This window comes from Macaca fascicularis, chromosome 6, assembly GCF_037993035.2.
Source record: "Macaca fascicularis isolate 582-1 chromosome 6, T2T-MFA8v1.1".
Lineage (NCBI taxonomy): Eukaryota > Metazoa > Chordata > Mammalia > Primates > Cercopithecidae > Macaca > Macaca fascicularis.
Genome location: NC_088380.1, coordinates 138,578,843 through 138,598,693, shown reverse-complemented (window position 1 = coordinate 138,598,693; position 19,851 = coordinate 138,578,843). Strand labels below are relative to the sequence as shown.

Here is a 19,851-nt window from a genome sequence, read left to right as displayed (position 1 = left end):
TGGGGATCAGGGGATGTTGGTCCTTGAACTTGGCCCTGGGAGGAGCAGGGGCGGCTGCTGCAGTTTCTGGAAGGACCACTAGGGGGGGACGTGCCACAGGATCAGTGTGCTCCAGAGCCCCGGGGACCTGAATTCAAGCCACAGCTGGGCCATTATCAGCTGTGTGACCTTAGGCAGTTGCTCAGCCACGCTGAACTTCAGTTTCCCATGAAACGGAGAAAACATACTCTTGGTTGGTGTGAGGAGTAAGTTAGGTAGCACAGGTAAAGTGCTGAGAATGGCTCCTGGTACCTGGTAGCAGTTCTGTGGATATTCAAGATTGCTAGGGTTATCATCACCTTTCTGGAAATGGGGGTGGCAGGAGGGCAGTGTGAGAACAAGCTCACACAGACAACATCCACGTGGCAGGATCAAGCCACCCAGGATTCGTGGCACACCAGTCTCCTCTAAAATGGTCACTAAGTCCCGAATCAAACTGAAACACTGGTAACAAAGCAGTTGTTCAGAGTCTGATTTATTCTCACACATCCCTAGGAACTAGTTTAAAACTCGAGGTACAAATGAACATGCTTCCCACCCTACTGTGAGTTTTTTGCAGAAGCAGCAGGACATGGCTCCTTAGCTGAAATAAATACACTTCACATTCCAGAAAGCAATAAATAAATAAATAAATACATAAATAAATAGTCTCAATGGGATAAAAATGAGAACACAACTGCACAAGGCCAAATGGGAGCTGCACATTTCAGAAATTAGATAATTGACAATTCGTCTGATGCCGCAGGAAAAGGTGAAATGCTTCTGGTCCTGGACTGTGTGAGAGATGAGCCAGAGGTTTCAGAAGTTTTCAATGTCCTGAAGCTCTGTGGTGAGAAGACCCAGAGAACGAGCTGGACGTTGGACTCAAGAGATCTCGAGGCTCAGAGTCGTCTATTGAGCCTGCTCATTCTCAAGGGTTTTCAGATAGAACTTCAGTTTCCTCCGGAAGTCATTCCGGTCACCGTTCGTGATACGGATTGGAGGTCGCTATAAAGAAACCAAGAAGGTGGGATTAGGTGAGTCCAGGCTATAATGGTGATGACCAACTGAGGAGCAAGCCACGACACGGGCATCTTGGGGGACAGCTTACCGTGGGTGCGGCCGTGGCCATGGGCAGGCATGGTGGGAGATTCTGTGGAAAGAGATCAAAGCAGATGGTCAGAGATTCCCTTGAAAAGGGAGTGGGCCCTGCTGTCATCCTCCCCAGAGGCAGGGCAGGGCCAACACAGGGATCCCAAACCCTCAACAGCTTCACATACCTTAAGAATGCTCTCGATTGCTGATGTGTTCTGTAAACTCTTGACAGCCTTACTGAATGCCTCCAGGTTTGACCTTCGAAGGTTTTTTTCCTAACAGGGCAGAGAATACACTTACGGGGGAAAGGTTACGGAGTATCCCTCCCACAAGCAGCTGGAAGTCACCCCCACGGTTTCCCAAGCCCACTCTCGGGTTCCCTCCTAGTCCCATTCTTGCCTCAGGTGGGTCCCTGCCCAAGAGCACAGGCCTAGAAGTGAGTGGCAGGCAGGACCTGGTTTCCTCAAGCCCCCAGTCTCTGGCTTCATGTGAGCTGCCTGAAGGGCCTAGGTGGGCCGGGTGCGGTGACTCAAGCCTGTAATCCTAGCATTTTGGGAAGCCGAGGCAGGCAGATAACCTGAGGTCGAGTTCAAGACCAGCCTGACCAATATGGTGAAAGCCCGACTCTACTAAAAATACAAAAATGGGAGTGGTGGTGCATGCCTGTAGTCCCAGCTACTTGGGAGGCTGAGGAAGGAGAATGGCTCGAACTTGGGAGGCAGAGGTAGCAGTGAGCCAAGATCGTGCCACTGCACTCCAGCCTGGGCAACAGAGTGAGACTCTGTCTCAAAAAAAAAAAAAAAGGGGGGGGGGAGGGGGGACCTAGGTGGATCTTTTTGCACTTGGGGTAGAACATATCTCCAAAAAGAAACTCTACAAAAGGCAGGGGGTCTTCCATGGGAAGTATTTGTAGCTCAAAGGCTGATAACAGCGTTCATGCCCTGACTGAATTAAAGTCTCCTAGAAATCAAGAAGAAAATCACAGAGACCGCAACATGGAAGTGGGTGCAGCATGTGAGCAGTGAGTGCCCCAAATACAGATGGCCCAGGAACTCAGCAAAGGCTTCCACTTCTTGTTTGACCCAAGAAATGTCATGCAAACGTGAGAGAGAACCATTGCAACCAACTGGAACCATGAAAAATAACTGTAAATGATAATGCCACAACCAATGAGGGTGGAAAACACAAACTCACTTTTTAAAGGGGAAAAGAAGCTGGCACATCTGTGGGGGAAATTTCCATCTGTCAGTCCAGAGTCTGTCCTACCAAAAACTGACCTTAAGGCCCTTAGTATTCCTCACCTAGAACTGCCTTTTCATTTTCTAATTTAAAAGTCATTTTCATTCTTATAGCCATGGCTGTGGCCACGTATTGAACCCTTAAGTGCCAGATGCTGGGCCAGAACGTTATGCACATTGTGTCATTTGACTGTCATAACAGTCCCACTGAGACAGGCGCTATTAACCCTATTTTACAGATGAAGAAAGCAAGGCTAGGCAAGATGGAATGACATGGCTGAAGTCACCCAGGCAGGAAGTGGATTGGGATCCAGGGGCTGAGCTCTTACCACCAGAATGGTTTGGTCTTCCTCATTGAGGTTGTTGAAGTCCTATGGGGTGAAGGGAGAGAGAGGCCCATGAGGCCTGTTGGCCTGAGGCAGCCACCACCCCTCCCTGCTGCAGGCCAGTCTTATCCCAGCTACTCACCGGTGAAGGCAAAGGTGGCTGGTTTAAGTGTGTTATAATTTCATCGATCATGTTAGAGCACTTAGCCCAGCTTGTCTTCAAGGACGTTGTCTGGGTCATGGGAGCTTGGAGTCCGGGGCTGACCAGGAGATGGAGCAGGAGCAGGACGGGCAGGCGGCTCATGTTTGGATTGGTGGGAGGCACTCTGTCTTGTTCTGGTCCTTCGTGGGGCTCTGAAGAGTCGGCAACAGCCTCCCGCCTTATATGTGCAGCAGCACGGTGCCCACAACCCCGGGCAAGGCGGGGGGCGGGTGGTGTGGTGCAGGCGTCGGAAGGATCTTTATCTGACATGGAACCTCCATAGAAAACCACAGACGTAATTATTCATCCATGACTTTCTAGTACTCAAGATCAGTGAAACAAGAAAAAAGATTACTTAAAGGGTATCCCCTCATCTTGTCAAGGAGGATGAGAGATGGGAAGCATGGCAGCAGGTGAGAGGACCCCTGTGGCAGGAAGGGGAAGCCTGACTCAGCTCACTCAGGCCTCCTGCCCAGCGGGATCTCATCTGTCATCACCTCCAGGTGGCCCTCTGCTACCCACCCTGCTTGGTCCTGGTGGGTGGCCAGGAGGCCACTGGAACAGATGAGTTTGTCTGGTAGCCGGTCGCACTGCTCAACATCCATGTGCAGCCTCAGGCTCTGAGAAGCACATCTCTTGGTGCCCCCTCCCAATGCGGAATTACTGGTGTTCCAATCCCCAGTGGTTTGTCCCATGGGCTTCGGGCAGCTTCTCCTTGACACTTTGTTTCTGGTGGGTGACCAAGAGCACTCAGGCCCCAGGTGGCCATTCTCTTACTTGTCTGCTAGCAGTGGCATGGCTGTTCCCTGCGATGTGGGACTCAGCCTCTGCAGGAGGCCTGGCTGCAGCCCCTGGCAGTACTTCTGGTATCACCAAGAGCTGAGCTTAGGTACCTAAGGACAGGAGCTCTTGAGGACACTGTCACTGGGAGCTGGGGGAGGGGCTGGCCTGGGAGGTTTAGGAGGTAGAATTGGCATGGTCTGAGGGGCGAGGTCAAGGGAGGAGAGGAGAAAGGAGAGCAGCTCGCTGGTTGCAGGCTGGGCCTCAGGCTGCTGGGGCAGGGATTGGCAGGAGACAGTTGTATTGAGAGGTCTCCATCCCTGTCTGTGCTGAGCATGGATTTGCCAGGTACAGGCCCAGTAGGCAAGGTTTGCAGAGAGGGGATGCGAGTGGGCACAGACCATGGGGAAATACACAATGGGCCTGAAAAGCTGCAGCCAGATAGGAAGCAGGAAACCAAAGAGGGCGGGGGTGGTGATCCCAGAGGGCAGCCCCTGAGGGAAGAGGCGTCCCCCTGATACGGGCCTGTGTTGAGGCCTGCCTGACCCACCCCATGGGGTAGGGACTTTTGGTAAAGGGATGAGTGTGATGGGGGCATGTGGAAGAATTCTTCAAGATGATTGGCCCCGGGTGGGAGGGAGAGGAGAGCAGGATGGAAAGGCCAGGGTCTGGGTCGTGGTGCGGTGTGATGTGATCAGTGTGGGGAGATGGAGGATAGGAGGTTATGCTGAGGCAGGGGAATTTGGGTGCTTTGGCCTTCTGAGCATAAGCAGATCAGGTGAAGACAAGAACCAGGATGTGGCTGTGGGGAGGCAGGTGAAGAAGCTGTGACTCAAGGCCATGCTGTGAGGATAATTTCTGTAGCTGATATGTGCTCCTGGCTCAGCTCCAGGCTGGGCCGTGGACCAGGAGGAGCCCTAGGTTCTGGACCCAGAGTGGAGTCTCACAGGCACAACTCAACACAACACAGAGGAGCCTTAGGACCAGCTTGGGTACTCGGTAGGCACAATTCATTCAACAGATGTCTACAAAGCACTTGCTGTGTGTCGGCACTGTGAATAAAACAGACGTGGTAACCTCCACTAGCAGCTCAGTCTTGTGGGGAGACAGATTTCAAGTCTTGCTACCCTTCCTGCCCTTCCTGTGGTCCCAGACCCGCAGGTCAGCACTGCCTGGGAGCTTGTTAGCAGTGCCAACCCTCAGGCCCCAGCCCAGACTTTCTGAATCAAAAATTGCATTTTGACAAGATCCTCGATGATTCAGTGACATTTGAGGGGCTCTGATCTAACTACCTCATCAACCTTAGCTCCGGTAGGGTCTCCTATTGCCCCAGGGACCCAGAGTTTGTTCCTTGCATACTCAAGTATTCAGTAACACCAAGGTACCATATAAATGTTTTGGGGACTTGTGCACAAATAATGTGATTCCTTATAGAGAAAAGCTGTATTTTTTTTTTTAATGTAAGTGGGCTTTTCTAGGGAATTTTAAAGCTTAATGAATTTAAAGCTGTGGAGACAAAACATTCCTGTATATTTTTTTGTTTCTTTAAAAGGCAAGACTTTGTGTTGTAACCATGCATGCCCACGAAATCCTGAGTAGTAGTAGTATTATGAATCTTGTCATTTGTAGTGTTTCTCTCTTGTTTTAAAAATGATTATATACCAGCCTGAGCAACTTGGCAAAACCTTGTCTCTACAAAAGGTGCAAAAAGTTAGCCAGGTGTTGTGGTGCACACCTGTGGTCCCAGCTACTTGGGAGGCTGATGTGGGAGGACTACCTGAGCCTGGGAGGTCGAGGTTGCAGTGAGCTGTGATTGTGCCACTGCACTCCAGCCTGGGTGTCGGAGTGAGACCATCTCTCCAAAAAAATTATATATATATTATACATAATATATATATATAAATTGTATATTTTATATAATTATATATTTTAATATATTTTTATATAATTATATATTTAATATATATACTATATAATTATATATTATATATTTTAATATAGATTATATGTAATTATATATTTTAATGTATATAATTTTATATATAATTGTATATTTTAATATATATATTTTTTGTTATACTAGTTCTAGGGTACATGTGCACAATGTGCAGGTTTGTTACATATGTATACAGGCGCCATGTTGGTGTGCTGCACCCATTAACTTGTCATTTACATTAGGTATATCTCCTAATGCTATCCCTCCCCTCTACCCAATAGGACCTGGTGTGTCATGTTCCCCTTCCTGTGTCCAAGTGATCTCATTGTTCAGTTCCCACCTATGAGTGAGAACATGCGGTATTTGGTTTTCTGTTCTTGCGATCATTTGCTGAGAATGATGGTTTCCAGCTGCATCCATGTCCCTACAAAGGACACGAACTCATCCTTTTTTATGGCTGCATAGTATATTATATATAATTATATATTTTAATGTATATAATTATATAAATTTTAATATATATTTTTATGTATATATAGGTATATATTTTTATATATATATTTATATACATATATGTATACACACACACACAGTTTATTAAAGGTGAAAGAGGTTGAGGCTTCCTGCTAGGAGCGTTGGAGGACTTGCGGGGTTTTTGACCAGGGGAGGCGTGGTGAAGCTCAGGTGCACCTGCTGTGGGGGCATGGATGAGAAGGATCAAGGCAGCAGGGTGGCCAGTGAGGGGATATTGGAGTCTCTGGAAGAGAGGTGGTAGGAAGCTGGACTAGGTAGGTTCTAATAGGGTGGAGGGGACTGGGTGAAAGGAAGCGCTCTCACAGCTGACTTCTATTGAGTGGCACTTGTGAAGCATGGGAAACTAAGTTCTTTTCGTGTCTGAACTCATTTAATCCTCATGATGAACTGTGAGGCAGGTACTGTTATTAGTCCCATTTTCTGGAAGAGGAAACTGAGTCTCAGAGAAGCTGAGCTGATGCAGCCAGGAAGTGACATCACTGGGACTGAGGTAAGCAGAACAGTCCAACCCAAAGACTGAGCACCCCCTGGGCAGCATCGGACAATGACGGCCTTCCGGGGTGATGCCGCCTGGCAGGAGAGCAGGGTGAGGATGAGGTGTAACCACTCCTGACGGGGAGATCCCTGCGACCTCTGGCAGAGTGGTTTCAGTGTGTGGTGAGGCAAAGCCGCTGGCAGTGGGCTGAGGAGCGAGTGACGGTGAGACAGAGGGTAGAAGACTCTTTGAAGTTTTATTCTGAAGGAAAGAGGGGGATGGGGCAGCCAGAGGAGTCACAGGGTCAGAGTGCACCTTCCACATGAAAGTTTGAGCTCCTTCTTCTCTGATGGAGGTGAGCCAGGAGTGGGCGAGATGGCTGGCCAGCCAGCACAGGCAGTGCCCCATCAGCTGTCCCGGGCTCCTCGCAGAGAGCTCAGGGAAAGGCTGCCTGGGTGGCCCAGTCTATCTGGTGGGGAAGGTGCAGTGGGGTGGTTCAGGTTGGTCCACAGGTTTGTGGTGGGAAGGGACAATGGCTTCTGTGTTCTCTGTGAAATAGAGGTAAAGTCAGCCCCTGAGGTGGGGCTAGAGGCAATGAGAGTGGTGAGGTTTGGTGGCTTGAGCTGTGACTACCTGGAGGTGATCTTGAGGGGCTGGCACCCTGGGGTCGGAGGGTGAGGAGGTTGGGAGGACCCAGGGCCTTGGTAGGCAAGAATATGAAATGGAAGGCCCCAGAGGCAGGGTGTGGGGTCATGGGAGGAGGCTGGGATGGGCAGGGAGGCCAGCCGGGCAAAGCAAAGGAGGCAGGAGGGTGTGCCCCCCAGAGAGGCCCAGTGACTGCAGCCCAACACCTGCTGCTGTTCGATGAACCAGGGAGGAATGGAGGGACATGTTCCTAAATTCAGAACATGTTCAGAACATGTTCTGAAGTTCCCCATTCAGAAGGGGCTGCCAAGGATATCTGGGTAGCTGGCCACCACAGCACTTCCGCGAGCCCTTGGTAGACCGAGGCATAGCCTGGGTCATCCTGGGGGTCTCCTTTGAGGTTTTCCTTGACTCTGTAGGAGCTTCATGCAAAATCATAGGCACCACTTCCCTCCTCCAGAGGCCACAGTCCTGCCAGCCCTTGGGGAGAGACCTGGCCCCTGTAAGATGGTGATTCCATCCCAGGCCTTTGCGTCAACCCAGCCCAGCTGAGGGGAACCCTTCTTTGCGGGCTGGGCTGATTGCTATCAGGAAGGGAAATGAGCACACGTGCCCACCCCTGGGGCAGGCATGAGGGAGGCTGTGCCAGGGCCCGGACAGGAGAGCCAGCCCAAGACTGCCGCCCGGGGTCTGCCAAAGCCCTGGAGGTTTCAGGAGGGGTCTCTGGACTGTGGGCCGGACCTCATCCCTACGGAGTTGGCCACAGTGTTGGAAGTCCTGGCCCTCAGGGTCCAGTCCAACCAGAGGTACATGCCTCCTTCTTCCCATTACTCACCCCCACAGGCCTAGTGGAATTTTCTGGGGTACCCACCACAGGCAAGAACCCGCGCCTCAGTCACTGTGACGAGCTCCTCTGCCGCCCTCTCCATGGCATCACGTGTGTCAGATTTAGTCTGCCCATGACCTCACTTGTGCTTCCGCTGGTGGCCCTGATGACATCGCCTGGTTTTGTCACCACAGAAGGCAGCTCAGGGTTCTTGGCCAGCCAAGCGGTGCCATCGGATGTCCCCTGCTCACCTGAGCAGAGAGCTCAGGAAAAAGCCACCGAGGGGGCCCAGCTGGAGAGCTCAGGACTCCTGTCCCAACCTTGGCTCTGCACTCTGTCCCCAAGACCTACACAGCCTCCACCTGTGCACCCTCGCCTTTCTATCCCCTGCTGCAGGGACATGGCCTCCTTAGGGCCCAGTTGGTGCAGAGCAGACCCCCCATCCCAGGCCCAGTCTAATAGAGAAGAAAGATAGAGAATCCCCATTTAGAATGATATGCCTGTGGAAGGTGGAAGCCCAGAAATGAGGCAGCCTCATCCAGCCTGCACTATCAGAGAAGACAGGAGGAAAGGACAGCTATGACCTAAAGGATGATCTGGAGCCAGGCATGCCATGGAAGAAGTGCTCCCTAGAGAGCGCTGGGTTTGGGGCTGCAGGTGCTCCATCTGTTGGCCTCAATCCAGGGCTCCAATATCTGGATACCTGGTGGGGGGGCCATATCATTCCTATTGTTATTAATAAGTTATGGGCTTTCAGTGCCTGTCACTCTCTTGTTACCCACCTGGAATACAAAGCTTTGGAACATGCATTCCTATTGCATTTATCATATCTATCGCAGACAAAACCAGGAGCTCCCCATTCTCAAAGAAGCTGCTCCCAAACTGTGGGGTGACAATGTTGGGGCATAAATGCTAAGAACCTGGCAGTCTAGGCCCTCAGGAAATGCTCCCCTAAGTGGGGGAGACTTCACATGGAGCGTTAGTTGTGTGGATGATGTTGCCAGGCGGAGTCTTGTCTGCCTCCCAGGGAGAGAGGGGAAGGGCCAGCCTGGGTGGGCAGCTGCAGGTCAGAGCTGTCCAGGGAAGGGCAGGACCAGATGCTAGCTAGGCAGGGACATAGACAGGCCAAGGTGAGCTCAGAGCCAGGCTGCCTCTCAGCCATGCCCACTCTGTCTTATCTTCCTTGGTGAGGTGAGGAGAAACCTTTTACAAACATTTTTTCCAGCTTTACTGATCTTTTCTTTACAGAAAATGATGAATAAGTTGATGTGTTTGTCGTGGAGGTTCCATATCAGAAAAGAGTATCAATCCATCTGGGGCTCCTCCCCATGCCCCACCATCCGCCCAACCCCCACGCCCCATGAATCTCCTGCACCCCCCTCCCCCGTGCTGGGCCTTTACAGAGGATGTGGGCCAGGCCACTTCAGATCCACACAGGTTAGGGAAGACCATGGTACCTCCGAGCAGCAGAGATATGTGGAGACCATTTTGCCTCCACCTCTTCCTCATCCTCTTTCCCCCCAGCCTCCAAAAGCCCCTACCCACAATGGCCGTTAGATTCCAGACTAAAGACAACTTCTTGAACATCATCCTTGAAATCCAGTGGCACCTGAGCACACCCTTTGTGAGTATCTGGTGCCAGATGGGCTCAGGGTAGGAACAGCTCCTCTCAGCCCCAGACCAAGCACTCGTGGGTTCTTGCTCTTCCCCTGCAGAAAGGTGAGATCCAGGAGCAATGGATCCTGAGGTGAGCACACAGCCCCGAAGTCCCACTGCCCTCCCTACCAGTCATCACTGCCATTGTATTGCTGGTCACTGCTCTGGGCTTGGGCACATTCAGGTGAGGCGCACCTGCAGGGTCACACCTGAGTCAACCTTTATCTGGCATCTTCACTGCAGATGCGTCCACCAGCCTATTCTTTGCCTCACGGAGGATGCGTGTGGTAGATGTTCTTCACCAAGCGTGGGAGTTGTAATATTCACATTGGCACAGCTGGCCTCCTTTTTGCGTCCTGGAAGCTGGTTCAGAAAATGCCCCCATATGCCAGGCCCTTGCCCAGTGCACCTGGAGCCAGGAGGCGTGATGGTCCCTGCCCTGCCGGCCTGTGTCAGACTGTACTGTGACCCCCTTGGCTGCTGTGACCTGAAAGCAGCTGGGTTCCTCCTGGGGCCTCGGCAGGACAGAGCTGGGGGAGGCAATGGGGGAACTAGTGAAGGCCACTCCAGAAAGGAGGCAGGGGAATGGCAAACAAGGCCACGAGGACAACCTTCCTGGCCATACCGCATACACTTGGCCCCTGTAGAACACCACCTTTCTGAAGCCTAACCTGGCTGCCTTACTGAACACCTCAAAGCTCCTTAAACCTCATCTTCTTTATCCATGTGGAACAATCCAAAGATGATTGAGGTGTGCGGGGCTGGGGAGCGTCCCTCTGTCTCTGGAGTCTCTGTGTTCCCAGGAGAGCCCGTTCCGGGTCAGAGTGCCTGCCCTTGTCCTGCCCTTTCCCAAATAGGCAGCGTTTCCACTCCACCTCCACCCCCCCAAGTTCTTACCCTCTCCACTGCCAGCAGCCCCTCCAGGGCTGGGCCACAGCCACCGCCCAGGACCTTCTCAGTCTTCTCAAAGGGCCCTTCTGGTCTTTGCGGCTTCCAGAGGCTGACTGGCCTCTTTTGTCTCTGACCCACAGGAATTCCTGCAAACCTTGCCCATCTCCACACCCACACCCCAGGGAAGCTGCCACCTGGGCTGGGGTGCCCATTGCCCCAGGCTGAGCAAGGTACCTGCCCCGACCCTTCCGCCTTCTCCACACCTGACCCAATGTTCTGGTTTCTTCAAGGGAAAAACAGCAGCTGCACATCAAAGAAAGCGATTTTAATGACTTGTTGAATAGCTTCCCAAGAACCCTGGGTGATGTTGGGCTCTTGCTACTGACCAAATCTCTCATGCCTTTGTTCAGGCTCTTGAACTCCCAGGCCTGAGAGCTGGGCTCAGGTCCTGGGTCACTGATATTCCTTCTTGATATCCCAGGAATACTCCACTCCTTGTCGCAGACGTCAGCGGTTGAAAGTTTAGCTCTGGAATGAGCCTCTCAGTTTTCTTCTCAGGGGTACTGACAATCATGTGTATTTATGTTGCAGATTACTTAACTGTTACTCAGTTTGTTGTGAAATTCTTTTATTTTAATAAGGGAGCCCTCTTAGGAGCCTCTGAGCAGAGCTCAGAGCGGGTATAAGAGCATCTATGTTTCTCTCTAGATTTCAGAAAGTTCCTTCTCCTCTGGGAAAGTGAGCACTTTGTAGAGAGTCCCTTTATCAGCAATGCTGCATTTCTAGAAGGCTTCTCCATTTGACTTGGGTCTGGGTTGCAATTTCCACACTCCACAGTTAATTTCTTTCATGCCACAGCTTGGATTCCTCTCAGAACTCTGTCTTTGGGGGTTTTCCTGGTATTTCCCTAGCTTATGCCCTGAGTGGGCCCACCCAGACCCTGCTCATTCTCCCTGGCTCAGTCACCCCCATCACTCCCGCTCCACCTACTCGCCCCTCTCCCCACTGCCCACACGAGCCTCTGAAGGCCTCTCTGTGCCATCTGCTTCTCATTGCTCCCATGGACTCCCCCATTCTGGTCCAGGCCTGGCCGCCTTTGTTCTCACCACAGCTCTCAGGCCCAGGTTCTGCCACTGCATGTCTCGCAGATGTCAGAGCAGCCTTTCTGGACACCTCTCTGCTCGTGTCACCTCTGCTGTTGGCCTTTCACTGATTTATGGTTGGTTCCCTGGGACCAGGACCCAGGAGACGAATAAGCAAGTTTTCTTCCTGTGGAAATCCCCCTGAGGATTCCTAGGGCTCCTTCCAGTCCAGGGAACAATGCGTCTTTTTTATTTTGGGATCCCTGCCTCGCCCAAACTCCCTCACCTCTATTTAAGACTTTGATTCTCTCTCTACCCTCCTACCTTCCTCCACTTCCTGGGAACTATCCCCGGGGGTCTACTGGATAAGAAGCATGCGACCCATACCACATGAGATGAAACATGCCCTCACTTTCTTTTTTCTTTTCTTTTCTTTTTTTTTTTTGAGATGGAGTCTCGCTCTGTCGTCTTTTTTTGTGAGACAGAGTCTCACTCTTGTTGCCCAGGCTGGAGTCCAGTTGCACAATCTCGGCTCACTGCAACCTCCGCCTCCCGGGTTCAAGTGATTCTTGTGCCTCAGCCTCCCGAGTAGCTGGGACTACAGGCGCATGCCACCACACCCAGCTAATTTTTGTATTTTTAGTACAGATACAGTTTCACCATGTTAGCCAGGCTGGTCTCAAACTCCTGACCTCAAGTGATCCACCCGCCTCCACCTCCCAAAGCGCTGGGATTACAGGAATGAGCCACTGCACCCTGCCCCAGTTTCTATACTCTAAAACCCTTCTGTCAGTCTCCATCTAAAGCACACCAATGACAGACACCAGGCAACTGCGGTGTTGCCTCCTTCCTAGTTAACTGTCCACTAGAGCCATCTGCCTGTTCTAAACTGCCCCCTCAGTGTTGGGTGACAGTTTAACAGGATGCTAGGTAGGATTTTACCAACTGCCCTGGGAAAGACAAGCGGCACCCAACCATGTGCCTCTGAGCCAGGAAGAAACTGTTCAGACAGAGGACCCTGGAGCCTTCTACCCTCCCACCATGTGGAGGAGAAAGGACATAGGGTTTCCCATCACCTAAGTGGACACCTAAAAGTTAGAGGGCTTAAACCGCTGATTAAGAGGGTTGCCTTCCAGACAAGGGGACCCATCAGGCAGAGGTTGCAGGACAACTACAGGGAACAGAGCAGGGGGACTCAGAAGAGGCCACACCGTGGGTTCTCCCTTGATGAGGAACTGTGAGGGAGGGAGGTTTCTGCTTGTTCTTATGGAAAATCCTGTAGGACACACACGCATGCCCCATGGGGACCCACCTGCCTGACAGCGTCACAGCCAGACACGGCCAGCCTGAAAAGCAGCAACAGATCAGAGGATGACGATAGTGTCTGTTATGTAAGAGACAGGTCTCTTTCCACCCTGTTCTTCCCTGCCCCAGTACACTGCGGAGGAAAAGGTCCTGAAGAGGGAGGAGAGAAGAGAAAGGCCAGACCATGCCCTCCCCCGCACCCCCATTTCAGCTCTATGTGGCCAGTGCTGGTCAGCCCTGGGGAGGGGAAGAGACGGGCATCACATTGGAAAAGAGATTGAGGCTCTAAGCTGTGCTGGACCTTTTTTTTTTTTAAATGCTGCAAGTGACTCCAGAATTGGGAATCTGCCCTAGAAGTTGACCAGGGTCAGGAATGAGTGGCAGGAAGGGACACAGTTGTGGCCGGAGATGGGAAAAAACAAAGCGTTCTGTGTGTGCCCCCCAGGTTCCAGGCGTGCCACAGCCAAGTGCAGGTGTAGAGCACCTAAACCAGCTGCCCACGGCCCTGCCCCAGCTCCCCCATGCCCTTCACTCAAAGCCAGCTATTCCTATGCACCAGCCTCCCCATTCGGATGCCTGACTAACCTTTCCCCCAAGAAGACCTGTCAGGTGTGGATAACCTTCCATTCCTGCTAAAGCGGAAGTCCCCTGAGGCTGACAGAGGAGAGTTTGGACAAATATTCACCGCTTGGACTCACACACATCTTCCTCCAGGGCACTTCTCTGGGGAGCTAAAATGCTTCAGCCCCTGGACCATCACTCTCTTTTCCCAGAGAAAGTCCTCCTCTCAGGCCTGCTCTTTCATCAGGACTCAGCTCCAGAAGATGCCAGAGGTCTTCACCTTTGCAGAGCCTGGATCCACTTTCTCAAATCCCCAGGTAGGGCCCTCTATCTCAGCCTGGAGACCTGGCTCAGGCATTGTGGGTGCAGGGGTGATGTCCACCCCTTACTGCTTGGTTTCCAGTCCATACAGTGGGCAGCTCCAAGTTCCAGCAATAGGGGAAGTGTGACAAGCAGGCCGGAGCATAAGTGCCAAGAGCCCTGAGTAGTGGTCAGAGAAAGAGGAAGCCACGGGGTCCCAGATCGCGGGAGTGCTGTGTGGTCCCAGCAGGCCGGGGCTCGTGTTGTATGTAATTGGGCATTAAGGGGCGAGTGACCCAGAAGCCTGGAGAACAGTGATCCATGACACAGGCCTGGACCACACAGGACGAGTCTCACTTCGCCTCTTCATGTGAGCTCTGCATTCTACAGACTTTGCACCTTCTGATGGTGTCCACTTCCGGGGTAAAGGAGCAGGCCCATGAGAATACCTCCGTGCCCTTATAAACCCTACTCCTGATGCAGGGAGTGGGGGCTGCAGGGCTCTGTGTTTCACACGAGCTCCAGGACAAGCTCTCTTGCCCCTTACTCAGAGCTCTCCAGAGTGCTCTTCCCAGATACTCATGCACATTGAGTTTTCCAAAAGGGCTTTGAGCTTTAGTGGTAAGAGGGTCATAAGCCAGACCTCAACATGGGCTGAGCGCAAGAGTGCATCAGCCAGGAGGAAAAGTGACTTTCTGTAATTCGCCCACTTGGCAAATTCTCACCCACGCAAAGGCACCTCATGCATGCTAGCGGGGATCGGCTTTGCTTGGCTCATTGCTGCTGCCATCCTTTAATTTACATAGCTTCTGCGGTGAACCGGTCTAACGCACACCCACCCCTGAAGGCCGAGGGAGCTGAGAAGCTGAAGTAATGAGAGGCTGAAGTAAAAGTCTGACAAGTCCAGTTTCTCCGAAAGAAGCCTTTAATAGGGACTTAGGAACGGAAGTGATGTCTCTGGCAGCCTAGACGGTGGATCCCCACACTTGTCCTCCAGAAACTACTCTTAATACGGCAAAGTTTTAGGGTAAATGCATGTGCAACTGTTCATATCTTAGACACTCTTGCGAAACTCCTAACCTCTGGGGAAGTTAGATAAGCATCTTTACAAGGGTTTATCTACACTACGCGCATTATTTCTTGACCTTGCTGCCGAACACCTTGGTATGCAGGAGTCAAATGTCAGTCACGATGGTTTTTGCTTCAAGATGGCGTCACTCTTGCCATGCAACAGGCTATTTTCCTACACATGGCTGTAATCATGGCGACTACAAACTCCCTGCTCACTTTGTATATTTCCCCGGCAGGCACCCAGAGGCAAGTAGGGCGGAGACATCTTTGCTGAAGGCCCTGTGAAGACCAAGAGCACAAGCAATTTGCCCTGGCCTGAGGGGTTCCCAGTACAAAGGACTTTTAGCTTTAAAAAACCAGGATGGGTCCAGGCAAACCTCACTGTAGTAAGGATCTCTATGCTGTACCTGATTGGTGAGTCTCCCGTCTGTACATAGAACCCGACATTTGGCTTCATTTATAGGAGTTCAGTTTGAAACATTTGCTTTACTATTGAGCACTAACATTTTCCAAACATTTTCTTGCATACTGGGTCTCGCAGGTTTGCAATGGACTTTTTCAGCTCTGAAAACTTGCAGATTTAACTACTGAGTCACATTCTTGTCACTCCACTGAACATGTACAGTATTCCATAAGACTGGGATGAGGTTTTAGCTGCTGTTGAAAAGCCCATGGCCTGGAATGACCACACTTCATTTCTGCAGAGATGCCTGTGCCAACAGGGCCATGAGGTCACTGACAGCAGGTAGGAGATGGATTTGGAGTTCCTGGGTCTCTCTCTAGTCTTGGTAATTGTAACTGTACTGGCCTCTCCAATGGTTGTTTTCTTAACTGAAATTGCCTTAGTTTTTCACTTTGAAACATCTAGCCTGTATTCACACACCAGTGTTCATAGTGGCTGTCTTATCCCATTAGGGCTGCTATAATAAAACACCATACTGAGTGGCTATTCAAGAACAGAAATTCATTTCTCACAGTTCTGGAGGCTGGGAGTTTCAAGATCAAGGAATCAGAAGATTTGGTGTCTGGCGAGGGCCCACTTTCTGGTTCATAGACAAACATCTTCTTGCTATAACCTCACATTGAAGAAGGGGCAGTGGAGTTTTCTGAGGTGTCTGTTATAAAGGCCTAAGGTTATTCATGAGGGCTTTGCTCTCATGACCTGATTACCTCCTAAAGGCCTCACCTACAAATACCGTCACATTAGGGCTTAGGTTTCATCGTAAGAATATTGAGGCACAAATATTCAGTCTGTAGCTGCAGCATTATTCACAATAGCTGAAAGGTAGAAACAACCCAAATGTCCATCAGTAGATAAATGGATAAACAAAATGTGGTATGTATATCAGTGTAATGTTAACCTTAAAACAAAAGGAAATTCTGACATGTGACAATATGGATGAACTTTGAAGACATTGTGCTAAATGAAATAAGTCAACACAAAATGACACATATTATATGCTTCTATTTATTTATTTATTTGAGAAAGAGTCCTCGCTCTGTTGCCCAGGCTAGAGCGCAGTGGCACGATCTTGGCTCACTGCAACTTCCACCTTTCAGGTTCAAGCAATTCTCATGCCTCAGCCTCCTCCTGAGTAGATGGGACTAGAGGTGTGAGCCACCATGCCTGGCTAATTTTTGTATTTTTAGTAGAGACTCCCTTCTGCCTCCAGACGCACATAAGCTAGAAAATCTAGAAGAAATGGATAAATTCCTGGACACATGCACCCTCCCAAGACTGAACAAGGAAGAAATTGAATCCCTGAAGAGATCAATACAAGTTCTGAAATTGAGGCAGTAATAAATAGTCTATCAACCAAAAAAAGCCCAGGACCAGATTCACAGCTAAATTCTGCCAGATGTACAAAGAAGATATGGTACTGTTACTACTGAAACTATTCCAAAAAAATCAAAATGGAGACTCCCCACTAACTCATTCTATGAGACCAGTATCATCCTAATACCAAAACCTGGCAGAGATACAACAAAAAAAGAAAACTTCAGGCCAGTATCCTTGATGAACATCAATACAAAAATCCTCAACAAAATACTGGTAAACAGAGTCCAACAGCTAGGCAGAGACACAACAAAAAAAGAGAATTTTAGACCAATATCCCTGATGAACATCTATGCAAAAATCCTCAATAAAATACTGGCAAACCGAATCCAGCAGCACATCAAAAAGCTAGTCCACCATGATCAAGTAGGCTTTATCCCTGGGATGCAAATTTGGTTCAGCATACACAAATCAATAAATGTGATGCATCACATAAACAGAACTAAAGATAAAATCCACATGATTGTCTCAACAGATGCAGAAAACGCTTTCTATAAAATTCAACATCCATTCATGTTAAAAACTTTCAATAAACTAGGTATTGAAGGAACATACCTCAAAATAATAAGAGCCATCTATGACAGACCCACAGCCAACATCATACTGAATGGGCAAAAGCTGGAAGCATTCCCCTTGAAACCTGGCACAAGACAAGGATGCCCTCTCTCACCACTCCTATTCAGCATAGTACTGGAAGTTCTGGCCAAGACAATCAGGCAATAGAAAGAAATAAAGTGCATTCAAATAAGAGGAAAGGAAGTCAAACTATTGCTGTTTGGAGGTGACATGATCCTATACCTAGAAAATCCCATCATCTCAGCCCCAAAGCTGCTTAAGCTGATAAGCAACTTCAGCAAAGTCTCAAGATACAAAATCAATGTGCAAAAATCACTAGCATTTTTATTCACCAACAACGTTCAAGCCAAGAGCCAAGTTATGAACAAACTCCCATTCACAATTCCCATGAAAGGAATAAACTACCTAGGAACACAGCTAACTAGGGAGGTAAAAAGATCTTGGCAAGAACTACAAACCACTGCTGAAAGAAATCAAACATGACACAAACAAATAAAAAACATTCCATACTCATGAATAGGAAGAATTAATTTTATTAAAATGGTCATACTGCCTAAAGCAATCTATAGATTCAGTGCTATTCCCATTAAACTACTGTTGACATTCTTCACAGAACTAGAAAAAAATATTTTAAAATTTATATGGAACAAAAAAAAAAGAGCCTGAATAACCAAAGGCAATTCTAAGCAAACAGAACAAAGCAGGAGGTATCACACTACCTGACTCCAAACTATACTACAGGGCTACAGTAACCAAAATAGTGTGGGACTGGTACAAGAACAGACACATAGACCAATGGAACAGAATCAAGAACCCAGAAATAAGACCACACACCTACAACCATCTGATCTTTGACAAAGTCAATAAAAACAAGCAATGGGGAAAGGATTCCCTATTCAATATATGGTGATGGGATAAGTGGCTAGCCACATGCAGAAGACTGAAACTGGACCTCTTTCTTACACCATATACAGAAATTAACTCAAGATGGATTAAAGACTTAAATGTAAAACCCCAAACTATAAAAACCCTGGGAGACAATGTAGGCCATACCATTCAGGACATAGGCACAGGCAAAGATTTCATGATGAAGATGCCAAAAGCAATTGCAACAGAAGCAAAAATGGACAAATGGGATCTCATTAAACTTAAGAGCTTCTGCACAGCAAAAGAAACTATCAACAGAGTAAACAGACAACCTACAGAATGGGAGAAAATTTTTGCCAACAAAGGTCTCATATCCAGCATTTATAAGGAACTTAACAAATTTACAAGAAAAACAACCCCATAAAAAATGGGCAAAGGGCATGAACTTTTCAAAAGAAGGCATACATGCAGCCAATAATCATATGAAAAAAAGCTCAACATTACTGATCATTAGAGAAATGCAAATCAAATCAAAACCACAATGAGATACCATCTAATAACAGTCAGAATGACTACTATTAGAAAGTCAAAAAATCACAGATGCTGGTGATGTTGTGGAGAAAAAGGAATGCTTATACATTGTTGGTGGGAGTGTAAATTAGTTCAACCATTGTGGAAGACAGTGTGGTGATTGCTCAAAGACCTAAAAACAGAAATACCATTCGACCCAGCAATCCCATTACTGGATATATACCCAAAGGAATATAAATCATATTATAAAGACGCATGTATGCGTATGTTCATTGCAGCGTTTTTCACAATAGCAAAGACACGGAATCAACCTAAATGTCCATCAGTGAGAGACTGGATAAAGAATATGTGGTACATACACACCATTGAATACTATGCAGCCATAAAAAAGAACAAGATCATGTCTTTTGCAGGGACATGGCTGGAGATGGAGGCCATTATCCTTAGCAAGCTAACACCAACAGAAAACCAAATGCCACATGTTCTTATTTAGAAGTGGGAGCTAAACGATGAGAACACATGGACACAAAAAGGGGAACAACACACATTGCAGCCTTTCAGAGGGTGGAGGGTAAGAGGAGGGAGAGGATCAGCAAAAAGCACTAATGGATAATAGGCTTAATACCTGGGTGATGACATAATCTGTACAACAAACCCCCATGACACAAGTTTACCCATGTAACAAACCTGCACTTGTATCCCAGAACTTAAAATAAAAGTTAAAAAAATAGGTACTGCTTTTTGTTTTGTTTAAGAATTCCTTCTCTACCTTGAGATGATGATATTTTCTCGTATAGGATCTTAAAAACTTTATAGTCTTTCCTTTCACATCTATGTCTTTAATTGACCTGGAATTGCATGAGGCAGGGCTCTGGTTTAGCTGTTTCCGTATTAATACTCATTTGTTCCAGCACATTTTTTTGCAAAGACTTATTTTCCTGCTGATTTGCATTGCTGCTTCTTACATTTCAAGGGTTCATAGATACGTGGGTGTGGGTCTTCCTCTGGGTTCTCTATTCTGTTCCATTGCTCTATTTGTCTCTCCTTAAACTAATATCACAGTGTCTTAAATATTCTAACTTTATAATACATATTGGTA

General features: G+C 48.8%; 1 protein-coding gene across 1 annotated transcript; it reads right to left on the bottom strand.

Annotated features, from left to right (window-relative positions):
- Positions 1–608: 608 nt before the first annotated feature.
- On the bottom strand, positions 609–2,988 carry IL3 (interleukin 3). Its single transcript, XM_005557713.4, has 5 exons — positions 2,820–2,988; positions 2,681–2,722; positions 1,299–1,388; positions 1,130–1,171; positions 609–1,026 (listed from the first exon to the last, which is right to left on the bottom strand). The coding sequence occupies exons 1-5, from the start codon at positions 2,979–2,981 to the stop codon at positions 931–933; spliced, it is 432 nt and encodes a 143-aa protein (XP_005557770.3). The 5' UTR covers positions 2,982–2,988; the 3' UTR covers positions 609–930.
- Between the last annotated feature and the right edge of the window lie 16,863 nt (positions 2,989–19,851).